The 23,025-nt window shown below is 36.5% G+C and overlaps 1 protein-coding gene across 1 annotated transcript; it reads right to left on the reverse strand.

Annotated features, from left to right (window-relative positions):
• Nucleotides 1-5,311: 5,311 nt before the first annotated feature.
• On the reverse strand, nucleotides 5,312-18,540 carry LOC129260849 (F-box/LRR-repeat protein 20-like). The gene is made up of 2 exons (XM_054898843.2): nucleotides 18,376-18,540; nucleotides 5,312-11,061 (listed from the first exon to the last, which is right to left on the reverse strand). Exons 1-2 carry the CDS (start codon nucleotides 18,403-18,405, stop codon nucleotides 9,154-9,156), a joined length of 1,938 nt encoding a protein of 645 aa, XP_054754818.2. The 5' UTR covers nucleotides 18,406-18,540; the 3' UTR covers nucleotides 5,312-9,153.
• Nucleotides 18,541-23,025: the final 4,485 nt, after the last annotated feature.

Below are 23,025 nucleotides of genomic sequence, written 5' to 3' on the forward strand. Positions count from 1 at the left end.
TTTTTTCTATTTCATTTGTAAAAATAGTATGAAATAGTCCCCTTTTACTAAAATTAGTATTTAAAAAATAGAAAAAAAGGATTAAATAGGAAAAAATATTTGTTCTCGCAACAAAAATCTAGGATAACAATTTTTTAATGTAAACTAGAAAATTTCACTGAGAATAACATGATATTCCAGTATGGTTAATTGGTTCCAAGTGGGTTATGGGTGGTCTATGGGTTCCAACTGGCATAATCTGTTCTAGTTTGGTTTATGGGTTTTAACTGGAATCAATTGGTAGGTATACCAGTAAGGGCTATTGGTTCTAAATGGTATCAATTAGTTTGATATTCCAGTATGGTCAATGGGTTTCAAGTGGGTTATGGGAGGTCTATGGGTTCCAACTGGTACATTCTGATCCAGTTTGGTTTACGGGTTTTAACTGGAATCAATTGGTAGGTATACCAGTAAGGGCTATTGGTTCTAAATGGTATCAATTAGTTTGATATTCCAGTATGGTCAATGGGTTTCAAGTGGGTTATGGGAGGTCTATGGGTTCCAACTGGTACATTCTGATCCAGTTTGGTTTACGGGTTTTAACTGGAATCAATTGGTAGATACCAGTAAGACATGTTGGTTCTAACTGGTATCAATTGGTTTATGATATACCAGTATGGTTTATGGGTTTAAGGTGGCATTAACTGGTATATACACCCGGCCATTGGGTTTCTATGGGTTCCAACTGGCATCAAATGGTCCAGTTTGGCTTATGGGTTTTAAACTGGAATCTATTGGTAGATAAACCAGCAAGGCCTATATCAGGTTTTAACTGGTATTAACTTGTGTACTAATTTATACCAGTATAGTTAATTGGTTTCAACTGGAATTAACTTGTATGTTTTCAGCATTTCCAGTTGGGACAATGGGTTTCAACTGGAATATACTGGTAAGATGGGAGTTTACCAGTTGTGCCAATTGGTATCAGTTGAATCCAGTTGAAACCAGTTAAAATTTCAACTGGTTTCAACTGGTTTTTTAACCTGGGGACGAAAAACTATTCAGTAGTAGCTCCATGATGCGATGATAAGTCCATCCTAAAGGCCTGGTCCCACTGGCTGATGCCCCGCAAAACGTATTCATTAAGGACACAGCGGGCTAGCAAAATATCGGGATGGGTCCATCCGTTTTCATCCTCTCCAGAAATTGACATAATAGTGAAAACATAATGGAAAATAACGGACGGTCGTATTATTTTGGCGGGAGAGTTAAACGGATGTTCATGATCGGAAGCCCAACGGGTGAAGCGGATGGAAATAAATGGCAGCGACCGAGGGGTTATCGGGGATTTCGAGGAGATGCAGACGCTTTAAGGATGTAATACATCCTTTCTATTTCCGCGCTCCTAACGATGTATACGTTCCATGTGGGGGCCTCCCTAGTCCAGATTAGACCTTGGTGTTTGGAAGTTCTCTTTCCCAAAGCTAACATAGAGGGCACATGACTCCCACTCTCTAATCAGCGCCAATCTACGCATCTGAGGAGGGAAGATGGGTGAATTGGCGCTGATTAGAGAGTTACATTACAAAGTAGTGTCAAAATCAAACATCAAAATATACAAAAATGAAGGTATATAATGCAGTACCAACAAGGGTGGTCGGGGGGGGGGGAGGATTGAATTAAGAAAGTGATATGAGACGTGCAAATGTAGTCGGTGTTGTCTAATCAGGTGGTTGAATAAAGGGGGTTGTTTTTATTTTTTAGATAACTAGAGTGAGACTTAGTAATTGAATTTGTCGGTCTGTGTTTCTTAGAAGATATTATCGTGATATTAGTGTGATTCGAGTACAAAGTACAGATGGAGCTAGATTATTGACCAATTTAAAAATGGTAACAAGTGGAACGCCTCTGGCAGTCTCGCCTGCATTACGCAATTCGCTATAGCAGCAGTGCCGCCTTTGTAAAACATATAATGAATAACTATTCACAGAAGAAAACATGATAATAAATTATGTCCAATGACCAAAAATGACATTTGACCATAAACCTATGACATAGGACATGTGCAAAACAATTATTCATACTAGATTACCCTTATGTCGATGTTTCATGAGCTAGATCCATAAACTTCCTAAGTTATGATGCCAATTCAAAACATACTCCCAACATCTTTGACCTTTGAGCTTGGCCATGTTCCTGGAACGCGCACAGGATATTCAGGGATACATTGCTGATCTTATGTCCAAGTTTCATGAACTAGATCCATAAACTTTAAAAGTTAAGATGACAATTCTACAAATACATGTAATCCAACATTACCAAATTTTGTTGACCCTAAATGCCCTTTCACCTTGGTCATGTGACCTGACACTCCCACAGGATGTTCAAGGATACTTGATTGCTCTATGTCCAAGTTTCATGAACTAGATCCATAAACATTCAGTTATGATGACGATTCCTCAAATAACCCCCACATAGCCAAAGTTCGTTGACCCTAATTGACATTTGACCTAAATCACGTGACCTGAAACTCGGGCAGGATCTTCAGTGATAAACTATTACCCTTATTTCTAAGTTTTATGAACTAGGTCCGTATACTTTCAAAGTTATGACAACATTTCAAAACCTTAACCTTGGTTAAGATTTCGATATTGATTCCCCCAACATGGGCTAAATTCATTGACCCTAAATGACCTCTGACCTTGGTCGTGTGACATGAAACTCAGGCAGCATGTTCAGTAATACTTGATTACCCTTATGTCTAAGTTTCATGAACTCGGTCCCCAAACATTCCAAGTTATGTGACATTTAAAAAACTTAACCTTGGTCATATTTCAGTGTTGACGACGCCGCCGCCGTCGGAATAGCGGCACCTGTAGTCTCGCTCTGCTATGCAGGCGAGACAAAATAACTGACTGATTGTTCCATCTCTTGTTTAGTTGATCAACCTTCAAAATGTCATATATATTCGCTGTACTTAATTGACTGTTTACTTCTAAGACAAATTTCAGTACCCTGTTTAGTAGAACTTGGAGACGATTTAGTTGGCTTTTATTGCCATTTCTCCAGATTGTACATCTGATCATAGCCAAGTATCGGTTAGATTAAAGCCTTGTACAGCATAAGAGCTGTGTTTTGGTTTATAACCAACCAATTCGATGCATAGCGTTTTCCAACGGATGGCAAGTTTTTTTTTACGTTTTACATCCGCTTTGCCTTCGTAAGTGCAGTGGGACCAGGCCTTAAGGCCCGGTCCCACTGCACTTACTGTGATTTCATCGTTACAAAATGTTTTGAGCTGCACAAAACTTTTAGAACGGATGAATTTTCCGACGTGTACGATGTAAATCCTCAACATTACGAGAAACAAACGACAACCTGATATTCAAGGTAAGGGCTTGAAGTTTTTCCTGTATATTGAATTTTAAATATGCAAAAACAATTAAGAATTATTTTACCTAATCGAGATATATCTAACGTTATGCATATCACGATTTAAGGCCAATTAAAAATATCTTAAAAATATTTTTCCTATCTCATTTGTTTAATTTTACTCCTTTTATTGTATTCAACTTTTTACAACGCAGGATTGAAATGATATAAATTAAGCTATCCATTATTATTCTGATATGGTATATTGTTTTTTTTGTATAAAAAAAATTACCAAAGAACAAAATTTTAAGTAATTGTTTAAAACAACAAGTGGAATGCCTCTGGCCGTCTCACCTGCATCACGCGATTCAATATAGCAGCAGTGCTGATTTTGAAAACTACTATAACTCGCACAAGATGTTCAGTGATACTTGGTTACTCTTATTTCCACGTTTTATGAACTAGACCAATACACTTATAGAGATATGATGGCAATTCAACAAATACCCCCAACGTGGCCAAAGTTCTTTGACCTTACATGACCTTTGACCTTGATCATGTGACCTGAAACTCGCACAGGATGTTCAGTGATACTTGATTACTCTTATGTCCAAGTTTTATGAACTAGACCAACACACTTTCAAATTTATGGCTGTAATTCAACAAATACCTCAATTTGGCCAAAGTTCATTGACCCTAAATGACCTTTGACCTTGATCATGTGACCTGAAACTTGCACAGGGTGTTCAGTAATACTTGATTACTATTATGTCCAAGTTTCATGAATCAGATCCATAAACTTTCAAAGTTATGATGGTAATTCAACAGATACCCCCAATTCGGCCAAAGTTCATTGACCCTAAATGACCTTTGACCTTGGTCATGTGACGTGAAACTCATGCAGGATGTTTAGTGATACTTGATTAACCTTATGTATAAGTTTCATGAACTAGGTCCATATATTTTCTAAGTTATGATGACATTTCAAAAACTTAACCTTAGGTTAAGATTTTGATGTTGATTCCCCCAACATGGTCTAAGTTCATTGACCCTAAATGACCTTTGACCTCGGTCATGTGACATGAAACTCAGGCAGGATGTTCAGTAATACTTGATTAACCTTATGGCCAAGTTTCATGAACTAGGTCCATATACTTTCTAAGTTATGCTGTCATTTCAAAAACTTAACCTCAGGTTAAGATTTGGTGTTGACGCCGCCGCCGCCGTCGCCGTCGGAAAAGCGGCGCCTATAGTCTCACTCTGCTATGCAGGTGAAACAAAAATAAGGGGGACACCTACCTACTGTACGATGTAACAACCTTTCTACGTTTCTGTTCCCCACCATTAAAACTGAACACAAACTAATTCCCCTTGATAAATATAACCTCAATAATTGAAGAAACAAAAATTGAAGAAACAAAAATCAAAGACATCACACAGTTGACAATCTGTGAGGGCAGCATAATGAGATAAAAATGCTAAAAAAATATATCTTGGGATATATCTTTAGTGATCAACTCAATAAGAATTTAGTTTTTATTCAGAAAGGTTTTTTTTCTTCTGTGATCAAAGACATCACACAGTTGACAATCCGTGAGGGCAGCATAATGAGATAAAAATGCTAAAAAAAAATATATCTTGGAGATATCTTTAGTGGTCAACTCGATGAGAATTTAGTTTTTATTCAGAAAGGTTTTTTTCCGTGAGGGCAGCATAATGAGATAAAAATGCTTTAAAAAATATATCTTGGAGATATCTTTAGTGGTCAACTCCATGAGAATTTAGTTTCTATTCAGAAAGTTTTTTTTTCTTCTGTGATTAAGTATACTGTACATGTAATTGTCTAAGGATCAAATATTGATAAAAAAATAACAAGTCTGTCAAATGATATGTTAAACTTTTACTGGAACATATACATGTACTATAGACTATAAAAACAAATGTTCAAGTATACAATTAATTTATGATATACATAGTATTTATTACATATGTCAATTATACATGTCTACATATATTTAATATGAAATAAACTATGGAAGTTAATAAATTCAATTGCACATCAATTTTAACAAGAATGGGCAGATATACATTCAATCAATAATCAGTAAAGGTTACCTTGCAATCTGAACTACATATAAACATGTTCATTCGCCACATACAATGAGAAGCTTATGTGATTCTTTGGACATAGAATTCCTCCTCTCAAATAGATAAAGAAAAAAAATGAAAATCAACTTTCATTGTTCGAAATGAATTCTAATAAAAAATTCCTCCAAAAATTATTTTCTCCCAATCGATCATGGGCCCAGCAGCCAACCTGCAGCGCCAGATCGATGTAGCTCTATCCCTTGAATTGTTGAACACCAAAAAGGGTAGCAGCAATTCCCATCTTTTAATGTCTTTTGGTCTGATGTGGCTTGGGGCTTGAACTCCTGACCTCCCAGTTGTGAGACGGATGCTCCACCAACTGAGCCATAACACCATTAGATAGAATATAAAGATATCGACTGATATTTCTTATACAACATACAATCATGGAAATTTTATCTGAAATCAAAAGTATTTACATAGGACAATCTTTGGTCAATATTGGGCCAGAGGGCACCACGAATGAGGCAGTATCATAAAGAACTGATTGTGCTTCATGACTGAACACAATAATCTTCATGTACAATATATTGCCCACATCCTGAACTTGAATTTAATTCAAACTCTGGTCTAGAGTTGTAGTTTAAAAATCACACAAATCTTGAACAGGACTTGTTATCATTTGACACCCAAATCATTCCTAACTGTCTAAATATAAGCAGTGAAATAGTTTTCGTCACCATTAACACATAAGGAAAGACCACAATATACATGAGACACATACAGCTGATTAGACAGACATTTTTTATTTCCCATAAAACAGAGTTGGACCTTGGCTCAAGATAATCTGGACTTCAGAATACGGGCCTATATAAGTTGTCAACATCTACATGTACTTCAATATAAAAAAAATGGTCAACATCTACTTTAATACAAACAAAAGCTGTCAACATCTGGAAAAAAAAAATCAGTATTCATGGGAATAAACACTCTGGCCATGTGGCCTAATAGATTAGAATATTTCTTGTATGGAATGATTAAAAAAGAAAATATTTGCCTCCCACAAAAATATAATCACTCTTTGACTTGTTACATGAATTCATTAAGTAATTTCTAATAAGACATGAACTCAATGAATTGAGGATAACATAACAAACATACATGTATGTTCAAATTACTATAAAGAAAGTACATGAGGGCAAGCCCCTATTTCCCAACACCCCGTGACCCCCCCCCCCCTCCCTCAAAAATACAAGAAAATTTGATTATCATTGCCATATTTCATATTCCACACATAGAATTCAAATTTGTTTTAAAACTAAATAGATGTTTATCATATTAAAGTACACTTTAAATATATAACTGTATATACTGTATATAATTTACAATGGATTTTCCAAACTCATAGAATATCATTCAGTCAAACCTTCATTCAAACCTACATGTACATAATGTTACATAAAATATTTATTTCATGTACAATATAGATAAAAATTTCTTTAATGAACATAGATTTCAGACTAATTAAAAAAGTGTCTTTATACACCATTAAACTTTACTTCTATGTTAATGTCCTAATGATACATTGATTAAACATCACATGGATATCAGGGTAATTAAAAAGTGTCTTTAGACACCATGACATTAAATTTTACCTTCATGTGAATGTTCTAATAATACATTAAGCATTACACTTTCTAAGCAACCACATTTATTTTGTGAAGAAACAATGTTGTTGTTTGTCACAAAAAGAATGTTTGAATGAATGTTATCAGCATATATCAGGTTATGCCTACACTAATTGGCGGGTTTTACCTGAAAATTACATTAAGTTTGTCATCATGTATCAAGCTCTCATTCTTATTGGGGTAATGCAGGATCACACCACTGTAGGGAAATTATTGCATAGGGTAAATTTACTATTAAATTTTTCATTGCATATATTTATGTGAACAATTCACCAAGGATTTTCTTATTGACCAACCAATCTGCTTATTATACCATGGACCTATTACGAAATAGGTCCATGATTATACTGAATGATATTGGAGATTACATGTAAATAAGGAGCAAAGATGAATCAATCAACCCCCCCCCCCCCCGTCCTTTATATAAATTCTTCTTCCCTTTATTCATTACTAACTACAAATACTGTATCTCAAATAACTTACTTTATTATAAGTACATGTACATGTTCCCAGTGTAAAACTTTTGAAAATTTACATTGATATTACTATGTACAGCAAACAACATTTTCTAATAATTTACACAAGAGATCTGTAGGGAATGAAGTGAAAGTAACTGTTTAGGAGTTAATGTAGTTAATTTCTATCATTTTTCCAGTACTGCATATTAAGTGTAAAAAAAATACAGGCAGTAATTTTGTTGAGCCCTAAAAAAGTAAACTCTAAAGTACAGTAAAAAGCACTGAACAATAAACATAGTACAGTACCTCATCTCCTTAAATCGTCACCACTATTGGATCAATTCAAACAAAACTTGAAGATCTACCTTTTCTTATATATTATTATTATGAAACCAATAATGCCAGAGCTAAATGTCAGACTCTTACATGTATATGTATTGTACACATTGCCAGGTAAAATAAAAACACTTTTTTTTCTACAATTACTCCTACTACTACTACTAATACTACTACGTACTAATACAACTGATAATAATAAGGATATTTCTCTTTACATACTGGGGCAATTGTGCGTAACACAAGTCTTTCAATCACAAACAATCCCTTCTGATATATGTATAAAGGCAGGGACAGTACAGTATGCTTCATGATAAATTAAAAATGATAAATCACAGATTGGAATGTTCCAAGGTATATTATTGCTTTGGGTCACTTAAGAGATATAAATTGATTTAATTGCCATTAATACATGTACTTTTCTTAATCTTTTTTTAAATTGGCAAAAACAAACACTTTTATTTGAAAAATGCTTCTTTGATCTATTTTCAATATCACATTTTCATTTTTTCCCAAGCATATCTCCCTCTCTTCCACTTCACACATTAGTATGCAAATAGTAAGAAAGTTAGCCTTTTTCTAGACAAGTTCTATCTGACTCCTTGTGAAGCATATATGTACATTATGATAACCTATTATAGAAACAAGATAAAGTTAAGCAATGATGAAAAAAAAATATAGTAGGGCCTATTGATCTTTTGTACTGGGAGACTGAACATGTACCAAGTTAATGTAGGACAGAGAATAGACAGTATGTGAAATGACTGAACCCAGTACACCAAGGCTTCAATGCCCAGTATCTGGAGCTAGGTATATCATATCTGTTTCTACTACGTGTACATGGAGATAAATTGTGCAAAAGATGCCATCATTGACTTTGGGACCATACAGTCTTTTTCTCATTAGGGCCCTGCTGCTAAAAATCTACTACATGTACGTACATGTATGGTCACCTTTCCAGTTAAGTCAAGCAGTCTGTTGAGGTGACCAGTGAATGACAAAACTACCAAAATACATTTTGAAAATGAACCTTAAAAAGTAAGAGCAATAATGTGTTTTGCAAAATGGTGTGGATATGAGATCAATTTAAGGCTTGAGTTAATTTTTGGCTGGACTTCTCCCATCCTAAAAACAAATCCTAGTACTGATATCTTGTACAAGCAATACACAAACAAACATACATGTACATGTACATGTACATTGTACTGTGCATTATCCTTGAATGCATTTACTCAGAAAAATTCTGGTTGGTACATTGTAGATAGATTGCCATCTAAGTATGATGTTACAACGGTCTGGAGACATGGCAGCTTGCTACGCATCGTATCTACGGCAGCTATAGGAACATTACACTGAGATACATCCAGAAACTTGAGGTGCCTACAATGCTGGGCCAGAGCATCCAAACTCTTTTCAGTGATGAGACAACGAGGAATGACCAGAGATGAAAGACGACACAACCCCTCTGCTACAGCTGTCACACCTACATCAGTTATTTGATGGCATTCACTAACCGTCAAGTCCTGCAGGTTGGGGTTGTTCTTTGCAACAGACTCCAGGCTTTTGTCAGTGACATTGCGGCACATACGGAGATCCAGGGTTTGCAGGCGCGGAAAGGATATGCTCTCCTGAATACATCGGTCTGTTAGATGATGGCAAGCGGCAAGGTTGAGATACTCAAGAGTTTTGATGGCATTGATAGCTACTCTTGATGTAGAGTTGAGGTATTCCTGCATCTCATCTTCTGGAATGGTCAAGATGACCTCTTCGAATTTTGCAGGCCGAAAGAAGCCCATGTTGCTGTGACTGCGAGTGTAGCGATCACTGCTGTGCTTTGAGGATTCATCGGGAGGAGAGATAACTGGACAATCCTTATCTAATCCAAGGAGACCAAAATCAGTAATCCGCTGACACCAACTGAGATTGAGCCGCTTAAGGCAGTGGAGCCGAGCAGAGATGCGATGAACGCTGAGGTCTGTCATGGCATGAGAGGAGCTGAGATTGAGTTCTTGAAGATCGGGTGCAGCATCACAGATGCAGAAGACTACGTCATCGTCCACTTGTGGACAACCTTGCAGATTCAATGACCTCAAGTGTGAGAAAGAAGCACCCCTCAGTCCCTTCAGCATCTGAGCTCCTTTGAGATTGAGGTTACTTGCTAAACTTAAATGGGTCAACTTGGTCAGGTTCGATGTCAGCTGCTCAAAGGTATCCTGAGGAATGGACTTGAGTTTGTTTAGATTCAGTTTTTCCAAGCTTCCAAGATTCTGTGTAATAGCATTGATAGCTACATTTCCAACAGATGGACATGATGCCAAGATTACTTCCTTTAGGCTTGGTTGTAGATTTGCAAGATTCTTTACGCCATCATTTGTTAGATGAGTACACCTCACCAAAACAATCCGCCTCAGCTTGAGATTTGGCACATTGGCTAAGGATGTCAATGCTTCACTGGTAACTGTAGTTAAACTAAGGTCCAGAGAAGTCAAGGTTGATGTGAATCTCTTCACAAATGCCAAAAGATTTGAGAAACTAAGCAAAGTGACAGAGTCCTTTCCCATATCTCTATTGCGGTATGGGTCTGTTTCAAACGCTATGTTGCATCCTGCTAGGGACAAGTCTTCTAGTTGAGGAGTGGTGGCTACAAACAGATTAAAGAGAGCATCAGAAAGATATCTAATTGATGCTAAAGATAGCTTCTTTAACCTCCTGAAAGCCTGGAGGGCCACTTGCCTATCTGCATCCTTCTGCAAAAGTGTACCAGACATGAACATACTGTTACAGCAACTAAGATCAAGTGATGTCAGGTTGTCACAATGGGCGAGAATACCTAGGAACATCTTTTGTGTCAGATCACATCCTTTGAGACATAGATATTGCAGATGAGGACCAAGGTGCCGACCGACTTCTTTCAGGAGGAAATCGGCGTTGGTTCCTTCCACATAGGTGATGACTAGCTTTGGACTCTTCCTGTGTCCAAGATCCTGGAGGTGTTTTCCTGTTGATGATGATGCCCTCAGGGTTATCTTTGTGTTTCTGTGAAGTGCAGGATCTAAGGATGCATGGAACCAGTGTTTGCAGACCACAGATGCTTCTTCTCGATCTGTGTAGCACAGGAATTTCAGGATGTGAGCTATAAGCTGAAATGACAAAAGGAAGTATGAAATGCAATTTAATGATAATCCAATTCAATTTAGATATGTTCACTTTTATCCACACAGATTTTTAAGATAAATTGCATGTGACCAACAGCAATATACTGTACTCAAATATGTATAATGAAAAGAGGTGCCACACAGTTTTGTATGAACAGAAATACAAGTATGTTGAACAAATAGAAAAATATTACTTTCACAGTACCAACAAATTAATACAAACTTGGGTGGAACCCTTTATTCACAAGGAACACTCATATTTCAAAAATACTAAGGTGTTTCATTGCAGGCAAAATTTCACCCAAAGAATCAACCAATCAGTCTTGCAATTAATTGCAAACTCATTAATTGTTGGTCTGCATTAATGCAACCAAAAATACTTAGATCTTTTATATGATTAATACAATATCATTTTTAATTTGTTATCAATTCAAGATCAGTTTCTTGCAACATCTCCCATAGCATACAAAAGGTATCATATGTATGCACATACTGTAATTTTCAATCATAATTAGATGTCCATAAATAATTTAACAATAATCATTGAGTACTTCACAGATCTATCACTCCGTAAAGCACCCAGCAAGTGTGGTGGATATAATGAAGAACACTGTGTTGTCTGTATTTTATTATCAAAAAGACAACAATCATACTTCAGGATACTAAGTCTGTAAAGAAACAAATACATGTTATTGTTGAATCAGTTTGCTGATATTTGGCATTGCACTGTAAAATCTTCATACTGTACTTTGTTTGCTTGACCAGCATAACTTCAAAAGTGTTGAAATTAGTAATGTACATGTATGTGAGGGAATATACTGCATCATCATATCCTGTAGAACTACATGTAGTTGAGATTTCAATCATTCCAATATGATTCATTGCATCAACCTTATTATGAGACAGCATGCAAAGTTTGCACCATACACCAAGATAGACAAGTAGGTACATGTACATGTACACTACATTTCAAAATCAGATCAGACCTAGAATAAATGAGTTCCAAGAAAAACATTTTATAAAACACATTCACAAATCAGCAGATATAAACTGCAATATATTAGAATGAAAAATAAGTGAAAACTGGAAGTGGAAAAACAAACGTACAGTAGGCCTACAATTTAACACACAGATAATATTTGATTGGAAAATGATGTACAGTATGTGGAAAGCCAACAATTTCTTACTGGATACATCATCATAATCATTCACAGTATACATGTAAGTACATGCATCAGTCAATCAGTGCTATTAAATGTCTATCAAGGTCTGCATAATTTTTTTCCGGGGGGGGGGGGCGTAATTTTTTTTAAAGAATCATGAAAGCAAGGGAGCGAAGCGACTGAGCTTTGTCATTTGAGCACTTTTGTATTTTGAAGGATTTTGTGCACACTTTTGAATTTTGTGGCAATTTTCAGTAAAAGAATGTAGGCTTTCAAAATTTCTGGGGGATAACTGCCCCCCCACTTTGCACAGCCATGATATCTATAAAAGTTGCTCAGAAGGAGTTTTTAAGATCTATTCTACTCTATATTTCAGGACAAATGTCAAAATCAAATCATAACATACGTGCAGGTCTTGATTCAATTTACTCATAAAACAACACTCCCCAAAAATTAGTCAAACAGTAACATGTTGTAAAATGTAAAATTTGCTAACAAGGTTCTTGCCATCAGGTCCATCAAACTACATGTACATCTATGGTACCAGTAAATTCTAAAGTTATGAAAGCTAGACACACTAATGGCATTGAATGATATTAATGAGTTTCTTAATCCAACCTGCAATGTACATTGTGTGTAGGTGTAGACCAATACAATAACTACATACCGGTATGTAATTGTGATCAGCAAATGTACATGTATAAGAAGGGCAGCCTTCTTTCTGGCTAAGGCCTCTGGGGTGGCTCATTCAGAATGTCCAAAATGCCAAATAGGAGGAATGGAGTCACAAAAAAAGCAAAACAAGGATGTAGTTCTAGTATTCACTCATGAATGTTTAGGGTATCTTTTCTCATACTAGTCTGGATTTCAGCCAATATAAAATTCCTTGATAAGGGGCATAATTTATACTTATTTGGGGGATAAAATCTCAGGGGGGGGCACTCAAATTATAACATGATACCTATGTGCTGTGCCAAAGTCAGGGGTCAGAGGCTCTGGAACTAAATCTTAGTCTTAAAATGGGGGTCTACGGAATGGCTCTTGGATCAACGATTGCTAAAAATGCAGTGCTCTGGAACTGACCACATAAAAAAGGGGGTCTCTGGAACTCATTAGTTCGTAAGCGTAAATAAGGCACAAATTTCAGGAAATGATCTTCGAACTACATGTAGATTTCAAAATTTGCAAGATAAGCGCTCAATAGCCTTTTGAAAACAAAATACAAAATTAAAAACATTACCAAGAGGGTGCTACTGTATGCAGATATCCCAAAGTTCAACATGCAAACTTTCACATACAAAAACTAAAGATTCATTTACTTAACTTTTTAAGAATGCAATGTTTGGTGATATTCATCATTCACAATTTCACATATTAACACTTTAGTAGACAAAAAAGTCTGTGATTTGAGGAGTTTTATATCTTTAACAAGTGGTGCGCCTCTGGCAGTCTCACCTGCATCGCACGATTCAATATAGCAGCAGTGCTGACTTTGAAAACTACTATAAAATAATTATTTACAAAAAACACCATTCATATAATGATACAATACTACGTTCATTGACATTTGACCTTGATCATGCGACCTAAAACCTGTCAGTGATACTTGATTACCCCTATATCCACATTTTATAAACTATATCTATAAACTTTGAAAGTTATGACAGCAATCTAATAATTACCTCCAAAATAGCCAAAGTTCAATGACCTTAAATGACCATTGACTTTGGTCATGTGACCTGAAACTCGCATAGGATGTTCAATGATAGTTGATTACACTTATGTCAAAGTTTCATGAATCAGATCCATAAACTTTCAAAGTTATGATGGTAATTCAACAAATACCCCCAACTTGGCCAAATTTCATTGACTTTAAATGACCTGTGACCTTGATCATGTGACCTGAAACTCGCACGAGATGTTCAGTGATACTTGATTACTCTTATGTCCAAGTTTCATGAATCAGATCCATAAACTTTCAAAATTATGATGGTAATACTAATTCAACAGATACCCCAACATGGCCAAAGTTCATTGACCTTTGTCATGTGACCTGAAATTAGCACAGGATGTTCAGTGATACTTGATTACTCTTATGTCCAAGTTTAAACTAGACAAAATAAACTTTCAAAGTTATGATAGTAATTCAACAAATACCCCCAACTTCATTGACCTTTGACCTTGATCATGTGACCTAAAACTCGCACAGAATATTCAAAGATACTTGATTACTCTTATGTCCAAGTTTCATGAATCAGATCCATAAACTTTCAAAGTTACAATGGTAATTCAACGGATACCCCCAACATGGCCAAAGTTCATTGACCTTTGACCTTGGTCATGTGACCTGAAACTCGCACAGGATGTTCAATGATACTTGATTACTCTTATGTCCAAGATTGACCTTGATCATGTGACCTGAAACTTGCACAAGATGTTCAGTGATACTTGATTACTCTTATGTCCAAGTTTCATGAATCAGATCCATAAACTTTTAAAGTTATGATGGTAATTCAACAGATAACCCCTAACTCGGCCAAAGTTCATTGACCCTAACTGACCTTTGACCTTGGTCATGTGACTTGAAACTGAGGCAGGATGTTCAGTAATACTTCATTAACCTTATGGCCAAGTTTCATGAACTAGGTCCATATGCTTTTTAAGTTATGACATTTCAAAAACTTAACCTTACATGTAGGTTAAGATTTTGATATTGATTCCCCCAACATGGTCTACATGTAAGTTCATTGACCCTAAATGACCTTTGACCTTGATCATGTGACCTGAAACTCAGGCAGGATGTTCAGTAATACTTCATTAACCTTATGGCCAAGTTTCATGAACTAGGTCCATATACTTTAGTTTCTAAGTTATGCTGTCATTTCAAAAACTTAACCTTTGGTTAAGATTTAGTGTTGACGCCGCCGTCGCCGGAAAAGCGGCGCCTACAGTATGTAGTCTCACTCTGCTTCGCAGGTGAGACAAAAACTTTGTTCTCCTCCTCACACATGTACACAGATTGGCAGTCAAATCTGGCCTAATCCCTCCCCCATATCACCTGAAGTCAAAGAATATTAACATTGATCAGAAGAAAAAAAATTCATACATTGTACTCTTCTAAATAAAAATATATTGCCAATTATTGGTGAAAAAAATAAAGGTTTCCTCTGAAGAGAATGTGCTCTAATACATGTAGAGAGTCGATACTTGCTACTGCACTTTGGTCAATGAAAGTGGTCAGGAAAACACAGAGGTTCCATCACCTCGAGTGATGATTGATGAGGAATACAGTTCATCCTGTGTTTATCCACTTTTGACCAATTTAGTCTAAGCCTAAACAAGACTCTCAGTAAGTGAGTATGTACATTTAGGCTATGTGGAATAAAGATTAATAAAAAACTTCTGAGTAAAATCTGAAAAATATGGCACTTTTTACTTTTAAAGTTTTTGCATTTACCATGGAGTAAATGATGGAGACACCATGGGTTGGATGTGCATCCCCCCTGGATCCTCCAATGGTCATGTACATTGTATAGGACTCATGCTGCAGGCTTCCCAAATTTTTAAGTGGGGCATGAAAATATTTACTTGCATTGAAATGAAACATTTAAAAGGGGGGGCATACCTTGTAACTAACCTCTGGTGTCAAGCACAGGCGGATCCAGGGGCACAGCCGGCCCATGTCCCCCCCCCCCCCCTTTGAGAGGCACAATTAAAATTTGTAATGTAAAAATGCTGTTAAAACACGACTGTACCCCCCCCCCCTTGAAAGTGAGGACTTTTTTTGCTTGTCAATTTTTTTCGTGGACGAAATGTACTTCACCTTTAGTTGAAAACCTTTTTTTTTTTGGGGGGGGGGGCTTGTCAAATTTTTCCTTGGGAAAATGTGCCCCCCCCCCCCCCTTGGAAAATACTGGATCTGCCCCTGGTGTAAAGATACTATATTTGAAGAGATATAGGCCTACCCCTTCCATCCCTGATGTAAACCCATTTGCTGTCAAAAAATATATTTGAAGAGGGGGCTAACATACATGTAGCCCCTTTGTTTCCTTTGGCTTCACAGTCACACCTGATGATGGCACACCACTTGTAATTGTATACATGCACACACGCCACGTGCAGATTCTCCAGCTCTTATACATGTTCTACTGGTGACCACTGCACTAGAGACACACAGAGCTCGATCCGGTAGACCCATTCATTTCACCTAAGTGCACAAGTTGAATGCGACATTTGTTATTCATTAGAGGTACGTACATGTATTGTTATTTGTATATCAAACAAAAATTTCAAAAGGGTCATTATTAATGACAGTTCAACCTCGCTCAAACTTGAGAAAAATTATGACTCATTAGTCCAACATCGCCTTGCGTTGAAGCTTTGAGGGCGATATGTGACACATTTGTGAAGTCAGAAAATGACCATCACCTGGAGAAAAAAGCTTACTTAATTCATACATCAGCGTCTAGGCAGGAATAACCGTCGTTTCTGGGGATTTATTTAACGATTTCTGACATTTTACTATAATCCCCATTCACCGACGGTAGTGTGTTAGTGCGAGCCTGCATGTGTAATCAGGTCAGCACTTCGGAGGACGGGTTTTGTCCAGATTTTTTTTTTTTTTTTTATTCTAAATGACATTATATTATCTTGAACGAAGGCCCACTATTTTCGTTAGACTCTAATCTTTCTTTTGATACTATTTAAGTTCTAAGAAAATATCAAAAATATACGTTACCGATGATTTATTCCTTATTTTTTAAATTTTCTGCCGGAGAGGAAAAAATGGCAGCCGTGTGTTGCTGCCCTCTACGTTCAACGAGTTGTGTTTTATCAAGGCTTTCCGATTAAATTTTTGACATCCTGGCCAATCAATGCGAGCGAATGCACACACATCTACAAGCGCAAAGCAGCGGCACAAATCGCGATATATAGCAACTGGTAAATACATCTGTAAGGAGATGACGTCATCCAAGATGGCAACTTACGTTGACCAACGAAAGGATTGAAGATGACTATGTTTCGATCATCATTTGAAAGAAATTAGGGGTAACTGTGGTCGGAGGTACGATATTTCTGAATTTTATATATTTTTTCGTAAGTTTGAATGTACTTTCTTTTTTTATAATGTGACATTTTATGTACAAAATATCGATCCGAAAATCGGGTTTCCGCCGAATGTTAGATCTAACGTTACTGCTAATACGTTGGCTGTACGTACGGGCCAACAACTCTTCAGTCTATGTATTGGTGAGTGGAGCCAACGCAGTTCAGCGGAACAACCAAAATACAGAGACTGAAGCTTTTGGTCTAATCGGCGTCAAGAAAACGCCACCTGAGAAATAAGACAAACGAAGGCCAAACAAATATTAATAATAATGAACTATGCAAACAAAAAATCACTTAAAAAACACAATTTTGCCTAACTGTTTTTTTATTTTCAGCATCAAAAGACCTTTTCGAACTCATAATCATGTCCGAAAAGAAAGAAAATTGATGCTTCATCGAATAGCGATGATAAGAGAGAAAATTAAAAACCCCGAAGTCAGATCTCGCGAAACTCTATATTTTCAAGATGGCGACTTTTTCGGGGATGAACGAGTGACAACTTACAAGATCGTCTAGATTCTGTAAAATGGATTATTATGGAACTCAAAGTAGGGCCTAGTCCACACGATGTAAGTTTGAAATCAATGTAATAATTTTGGAGAGCATAATGTTTGTTTTTCCCACACAAACCATTTTTTTTTTTTAAGTTTGAATGTTTGTAGAAATTAAGTTACTATTGACTTGTCACTATTGATCTCGCCAATTTAACACGGCGACAGATAGGACAATGTCTTAAACTCGAATCGGCTGTGATATATTATAGCTACTGGTACTATCCTAGTCTAGACTATTTTAGTGTGATGTGACCATAGTAATACTAATAGCTCTATGATGTGACTGACTTATAGTCGGTTCACCCCAGGCCAAGTAGCAACCTTAACCCAACGATCCAGCCCGATGGTTTCGGCGTAACCTTCTCTGTGAAACCGCTGGAATCCCGGCTGTAGCGTAGGAATCCTAAAAAAATAAGCCTAAGATTTAAAAAATAACGTAAATTTTATGTTAATATGTTAACTACTAAACTTACCTCTTGAGGTAAACGTTCGGCCATATTCATAAAATACACTTCACTTTCTACGATGATATTGACTTCAAGTGAAGTCTAGGATTCGATAGAATTTCGGTAATCGCGAATTAACCAACACAAGTCAGAACTTATGTAAACAGTAAAAAGATCACATGCAAAATCATTAGCTCCGCGCATGCGCAAATTTTGAGGGCATCGTTATATGGGGGGGGGGGGGGGGGGCGTGGCGAACTATTACGTTACACAATCCCGGACACAAATAAATTTACTAGTATAGGCCTATAGGGGCCTATATAAATAGGCGGATTCAGGGCCCCCCCCCCCTAATGGCGGAGCAAAAAAGGGGGGAAAAGGAAAGAAATTTAAAAAAGGCGGGAAAAGAGAGGAGAAAAAAGAAGAGGAGGAAGACGAGTGAATAAAATAAGATGAAGGGAAGACTTGGAAAATAAAAAGAATCTTTCATGTCACTATATAAAATTTTCGCTCGCGCTCGCATTGCCTGTTAGGTGATTTTCATATCTTGTTCAATATGGAGTTTAAATATCAAGTTTGGAAGTCAATATACAAAACATATTTCATCTCGGAAATCGAACTTTCATTATTTTGTGTGATTTACAAATTGACTTTTAAAAAGTGCTCTGTAAAAACGCCAGTTTTATGGTCTGAATATTAACATTTTCTGCTCGAGCTGCGCGCTCGCAAATTTTGTTTATCAGGTACCTATTATTTTTGCGTATTCCATAAAGTTTTAAAAATATCCCTTTTCCGGTCTGATTGTCAAAACGTATCAGCTAGCGCTGCACGCTTGCATTTTGATTGGCGAGTTATGTATGTCTTAATATTGATTATACAACAAACTAATTAAGATCCCCTTTTCATGACATGTGTGTGTGTGTGTGTATTTGAGTTTTTGTCAGACGCATGGGCGGAAATCCCAGGGGGGACAGGGGGGACGTGTCCCCCCTACCAAAAATAGTAGGGGGGACACAATATCAAATGTCCCCCCTACTATTTTTGGTCTTTTATGATGGAGAAAAATGCATCATTCACATTCGAAATAATACGTGTATTTTGGACTAAATGATCTTAAATTTTGGGTGAAAACCTTTGTTTTTTTTGCTTGTCAAATTTTCCAGAGTAAATAAAATAAGATGAGGGGAAAACTTGGAAAATAAAAAGAATCTTTCATGTCACTATATAAAATTTTCGCTCGCGCTTCGCGCTCGCATTGCCTGTTAGGTGATTTTTCAATATGGAGCTTAAATATCATGTTTGGAAGTCAATATACATTATACATTTCACCTCGGAAATCAAACTTTCATTATTTTGTGTGATTTACAAACGGATTTTTAAAAAAGTGATCTGTAAAAGTTACAGCTTTTATGGTCTGAATATTGACATTTTCTACTCGCACTGAGCGCTCGCAAAATTCGATTTATTCAGTACCTTTTAGTTTGAAAATATCCCTTTTCAAGTCTGATTGTCAAAACGTAGCAGATAGTGCTACTCGTATTTTGATAGGCGATTTATGTATGTCTCAATATTGATTTTCATGACAGTTTATCAAAGATTTTGGCTCGCGATTTTGCGCTCGCATTGATGGTTAAAATGTTTTAACTGATGCATTCTATTCCTAATTACAAAAGTGCTTGAAATGTCCAGTTTTCAGGCCATAATATCATCAGATTTCCCGCCCACATTATGCATTAATAAATAAGATATCAATTTAATGATTAAATTGTCCCTTTCGTTTCATCTTGCGCTTAGTAAGAGGAATAGGAAGATAGTCATCATTTTCATATGACTTGTCCTAAGGATGTCTCGGTCCTATGTCAAAACTCAAATAATAATGAAAAATATCAGCTCTTTATTAAGTGTGATCCATATCCACCTCACAATTTTCCTACAAAGTGCTTGAAATATATAGCTCAAATTGACTCTTTTTTTCAGATCGGAATATCAAATAGTTTAAGCTCGCGCTTCGCGCTCGCTGATAGATGTGTAAAATGCCGAGATTCTAGGTCTAAATCTGAAACACGCTCATGTTTATTCAGATATTCAATTTGTTCTCTATTTAAATCATTATCCAGTTTCAGATCACAATATCAAAAAATTTCTGCTCGCGCTTTGTGCTCGCATTATTAATGTAGAAAGATCCCCTATTACTCATCCTTTTCATGATTTACAAAACATGAGTAGAGTGTCCCGTTTTTAGGTCTAAATCTCGAATTTTTCTGCTCAAGCTTCGCTTACATCAATTGTTTAGTTATATAGCTACCCTGTTCACGATTAAAAAAATTGATTAAAATTTTCGATTCTTTTTGAAAAAGTGTCAAAAATTTTCAGCTCGCGATTCGCGCTAGAATTGATTGTTGAAATATGTAATGTCTTCATGGCTAAGTGCAAGCAGTCCTTAACAAGCACCCTTTCGATCAATTCAAATTAAACGTATATGAACATTTTCTAGCTGCATTTTGCACTCGCTTTATTAATGTAAGGACCGGGTGTAAGAAAGACCCCAAATTACTCATCCTTTTCATGATTTACAAAACATGAACACGAGTGTCTCGTTCTTAGGTCTAAATCTCAAAACCTTCCGCTCGTGCTTCGCGTTCGCATCAATTGTTTAGTTATATATATACCTATTATATGTTTAAGTTACAAAAGTGCTTAGAATTTCCAGTCTTTAGGTAAAAATTTCAAAAAAAATCAGCTCGCGCTTCGCGCTCGCATTATTTGATTGTTGAAATATGTAACGTCTTCATGGCTAATTGCAAGCAGTCTTTGACAGGTACCTTTTCCATCAGTTTACATCTGCTCGCACTTCGCGGGCGTAGTAAATATTTAGTTGTATATACATCTTTTTCAGGATAACAAACATTGCCCAGAATGTTCAAATTTTAGGAAAAAAATACATAAATTTTCCAAAAAAATTTGCTCGCGCTTCGCGCTCGCATTATATAAATAAGGACAACGATATCATATATTTATGTTGATTTATAAGGATAAAGCTAAAAAGTGACCATGAGGACTACTCCTTCAATGAAACAGACAAAAATTACCTTCGAGCTGCCGATCGGGGATTAACATATGACTGAAAATGTTTTCGCCCCCCCCCCCCCTATTGGCGAAGGCTGGATCAGCCCCTGTTGTCCCCCCTACCTTTCGGGACAGATTTCCGCCCATGGTCAGACGTGTATCAATCAGATATGATTATACGTCTGGGACCGACCTTTAACGTCACCATCCGAAAGACGTGACCAGGGCTCGAACCTCGAACCTCTGCATCAATTTGTAACTTCCCCACAGCTTGGATTGCGGCGCACGCCACAACGCCCAGTTACGATATAAAAAAAAATAGGCTCGCAATTCGCGCTCGCATTAATGGTTAAAAATATACCAACTGATGCATCCTATTATAATTACAAAACTGCTTGAAATGTCCAAGTTTCAGGCCATAATATCATCAGATTTCGCGCCCTCATTAAACATTAATGAATAAGATATTAATTTAATAATTAAATTGTCCCTTTTGTTTCATATCGCGCTTAGCAAGAGGAATAGGAAGACAGTCATCATTTTCATATGATGACATGTCCTAAGGATGTCCCGGTCCTATATGTCAAAACTCAAAGTAATTATAATAAAAAATATCAGCTTTTCATCCATATCCACCTCACAATTTTTCTATAAAGTGCTTGAAATATAGAGCTGAAATTGACTCTTTTTTTTCAGATCGGAATATCAATATAGTTTAAGCTCGCGCTCGCTTTGATTTTCATGATAAAATATGTATTTAGAACGCCTAGATTCTAGGTCTGAATATGAAACACGCGCGCACATGTTTATTCAGATACTCACCTTGTTCTATATTTAAATAATTATCCAGTTTCAGATCACAGTATAAAAAAATTTCTGCTCGCGCTCTGTGCTCGCATTATTAACGGAGGAAGATCCCATATTACTCATTCTTTTCATGATTTACAAAATATGAATATATAGAGTGTCACATTTTTAGGTCTAAATCTTGAATTTTTCCGCTCGCGCTTCGCGCTCGCACCAATTGATTAGTTATGTAGCTATCCTGTTCACGATTACAAAAATTGATTTAAATTTCCCATTCTTTATGTAGAAATGTCAAAATTTTTCAGCTCGCACTTCGCGTTCGCATTATTTGATTGTTGAAATAGATAACGTCTTCATGGCTAAGTGCAAGCAGTTCGATCAGTTCAAAGCGTACATAAAAATTTTCCGCTCGCGCTTTGCCTCACATTATTAATGTAAGGAAGATCCCCAATTACTCATCTCTTTCATGATTTAACATGAATAGAGTGTCTCGTTCAGTAGGTCTAAATCTCGAAATTTTCCGCTCGCGCTTCTTGCTCGCATCAATTGTTTAGTTATACACCTATTCTGTTTAAGTTACGAAAAGTGCTTAGAATTTCCATTCTTTAGATAAAAATGTTTTAAAAAATCATCTCGCGCTTCGCGCTCGCATTATTTGATTTTTAAAATATGTAACGTCTTCATGGCTAACTGCATGCAATCTTTAACAGGTATCGTTTCCACCAGTTTCATTGCTGCTTGCGTTTCGCGTTCGTATAATTATTTAGTTGAATACACATCTTTTTCAGGAAAACAAACATTGCC

Source organism: Lytechinus pictus, unplaced genomic scaffold (genome assembly GCF_037042905.1).
Source record: "Lytechinus pictus isolate F3 Inbred unplaced genomic scaffold, Lp3.0 scaffold_19, whole genome shotgun sequence".
In the NCBI taxonomy this organism is placed as follows: Eukaryota; Metazoa; Echinodermata; class Echinoidea; order Temnopleuroida; family Toxopneustidae; genus Lytechinus; species Lytechinus pictus.

Excerpts from the sequence above, each read along its gene's own strand:
- LOC129260849 (XM_054898843.2), bottom strand. The coding sequence starts at position 18,405 with ATGAATATGGCCGAACGTTTACCTCAAGAG. Across the intron at positions 11,062-18,375 it reads CCGAACGTTTACCTCAAGAG|CTTATAGCTCACATCCTGAA; the intron begins GTAAGTTTAGTA and ends TTGTCATTTCAG.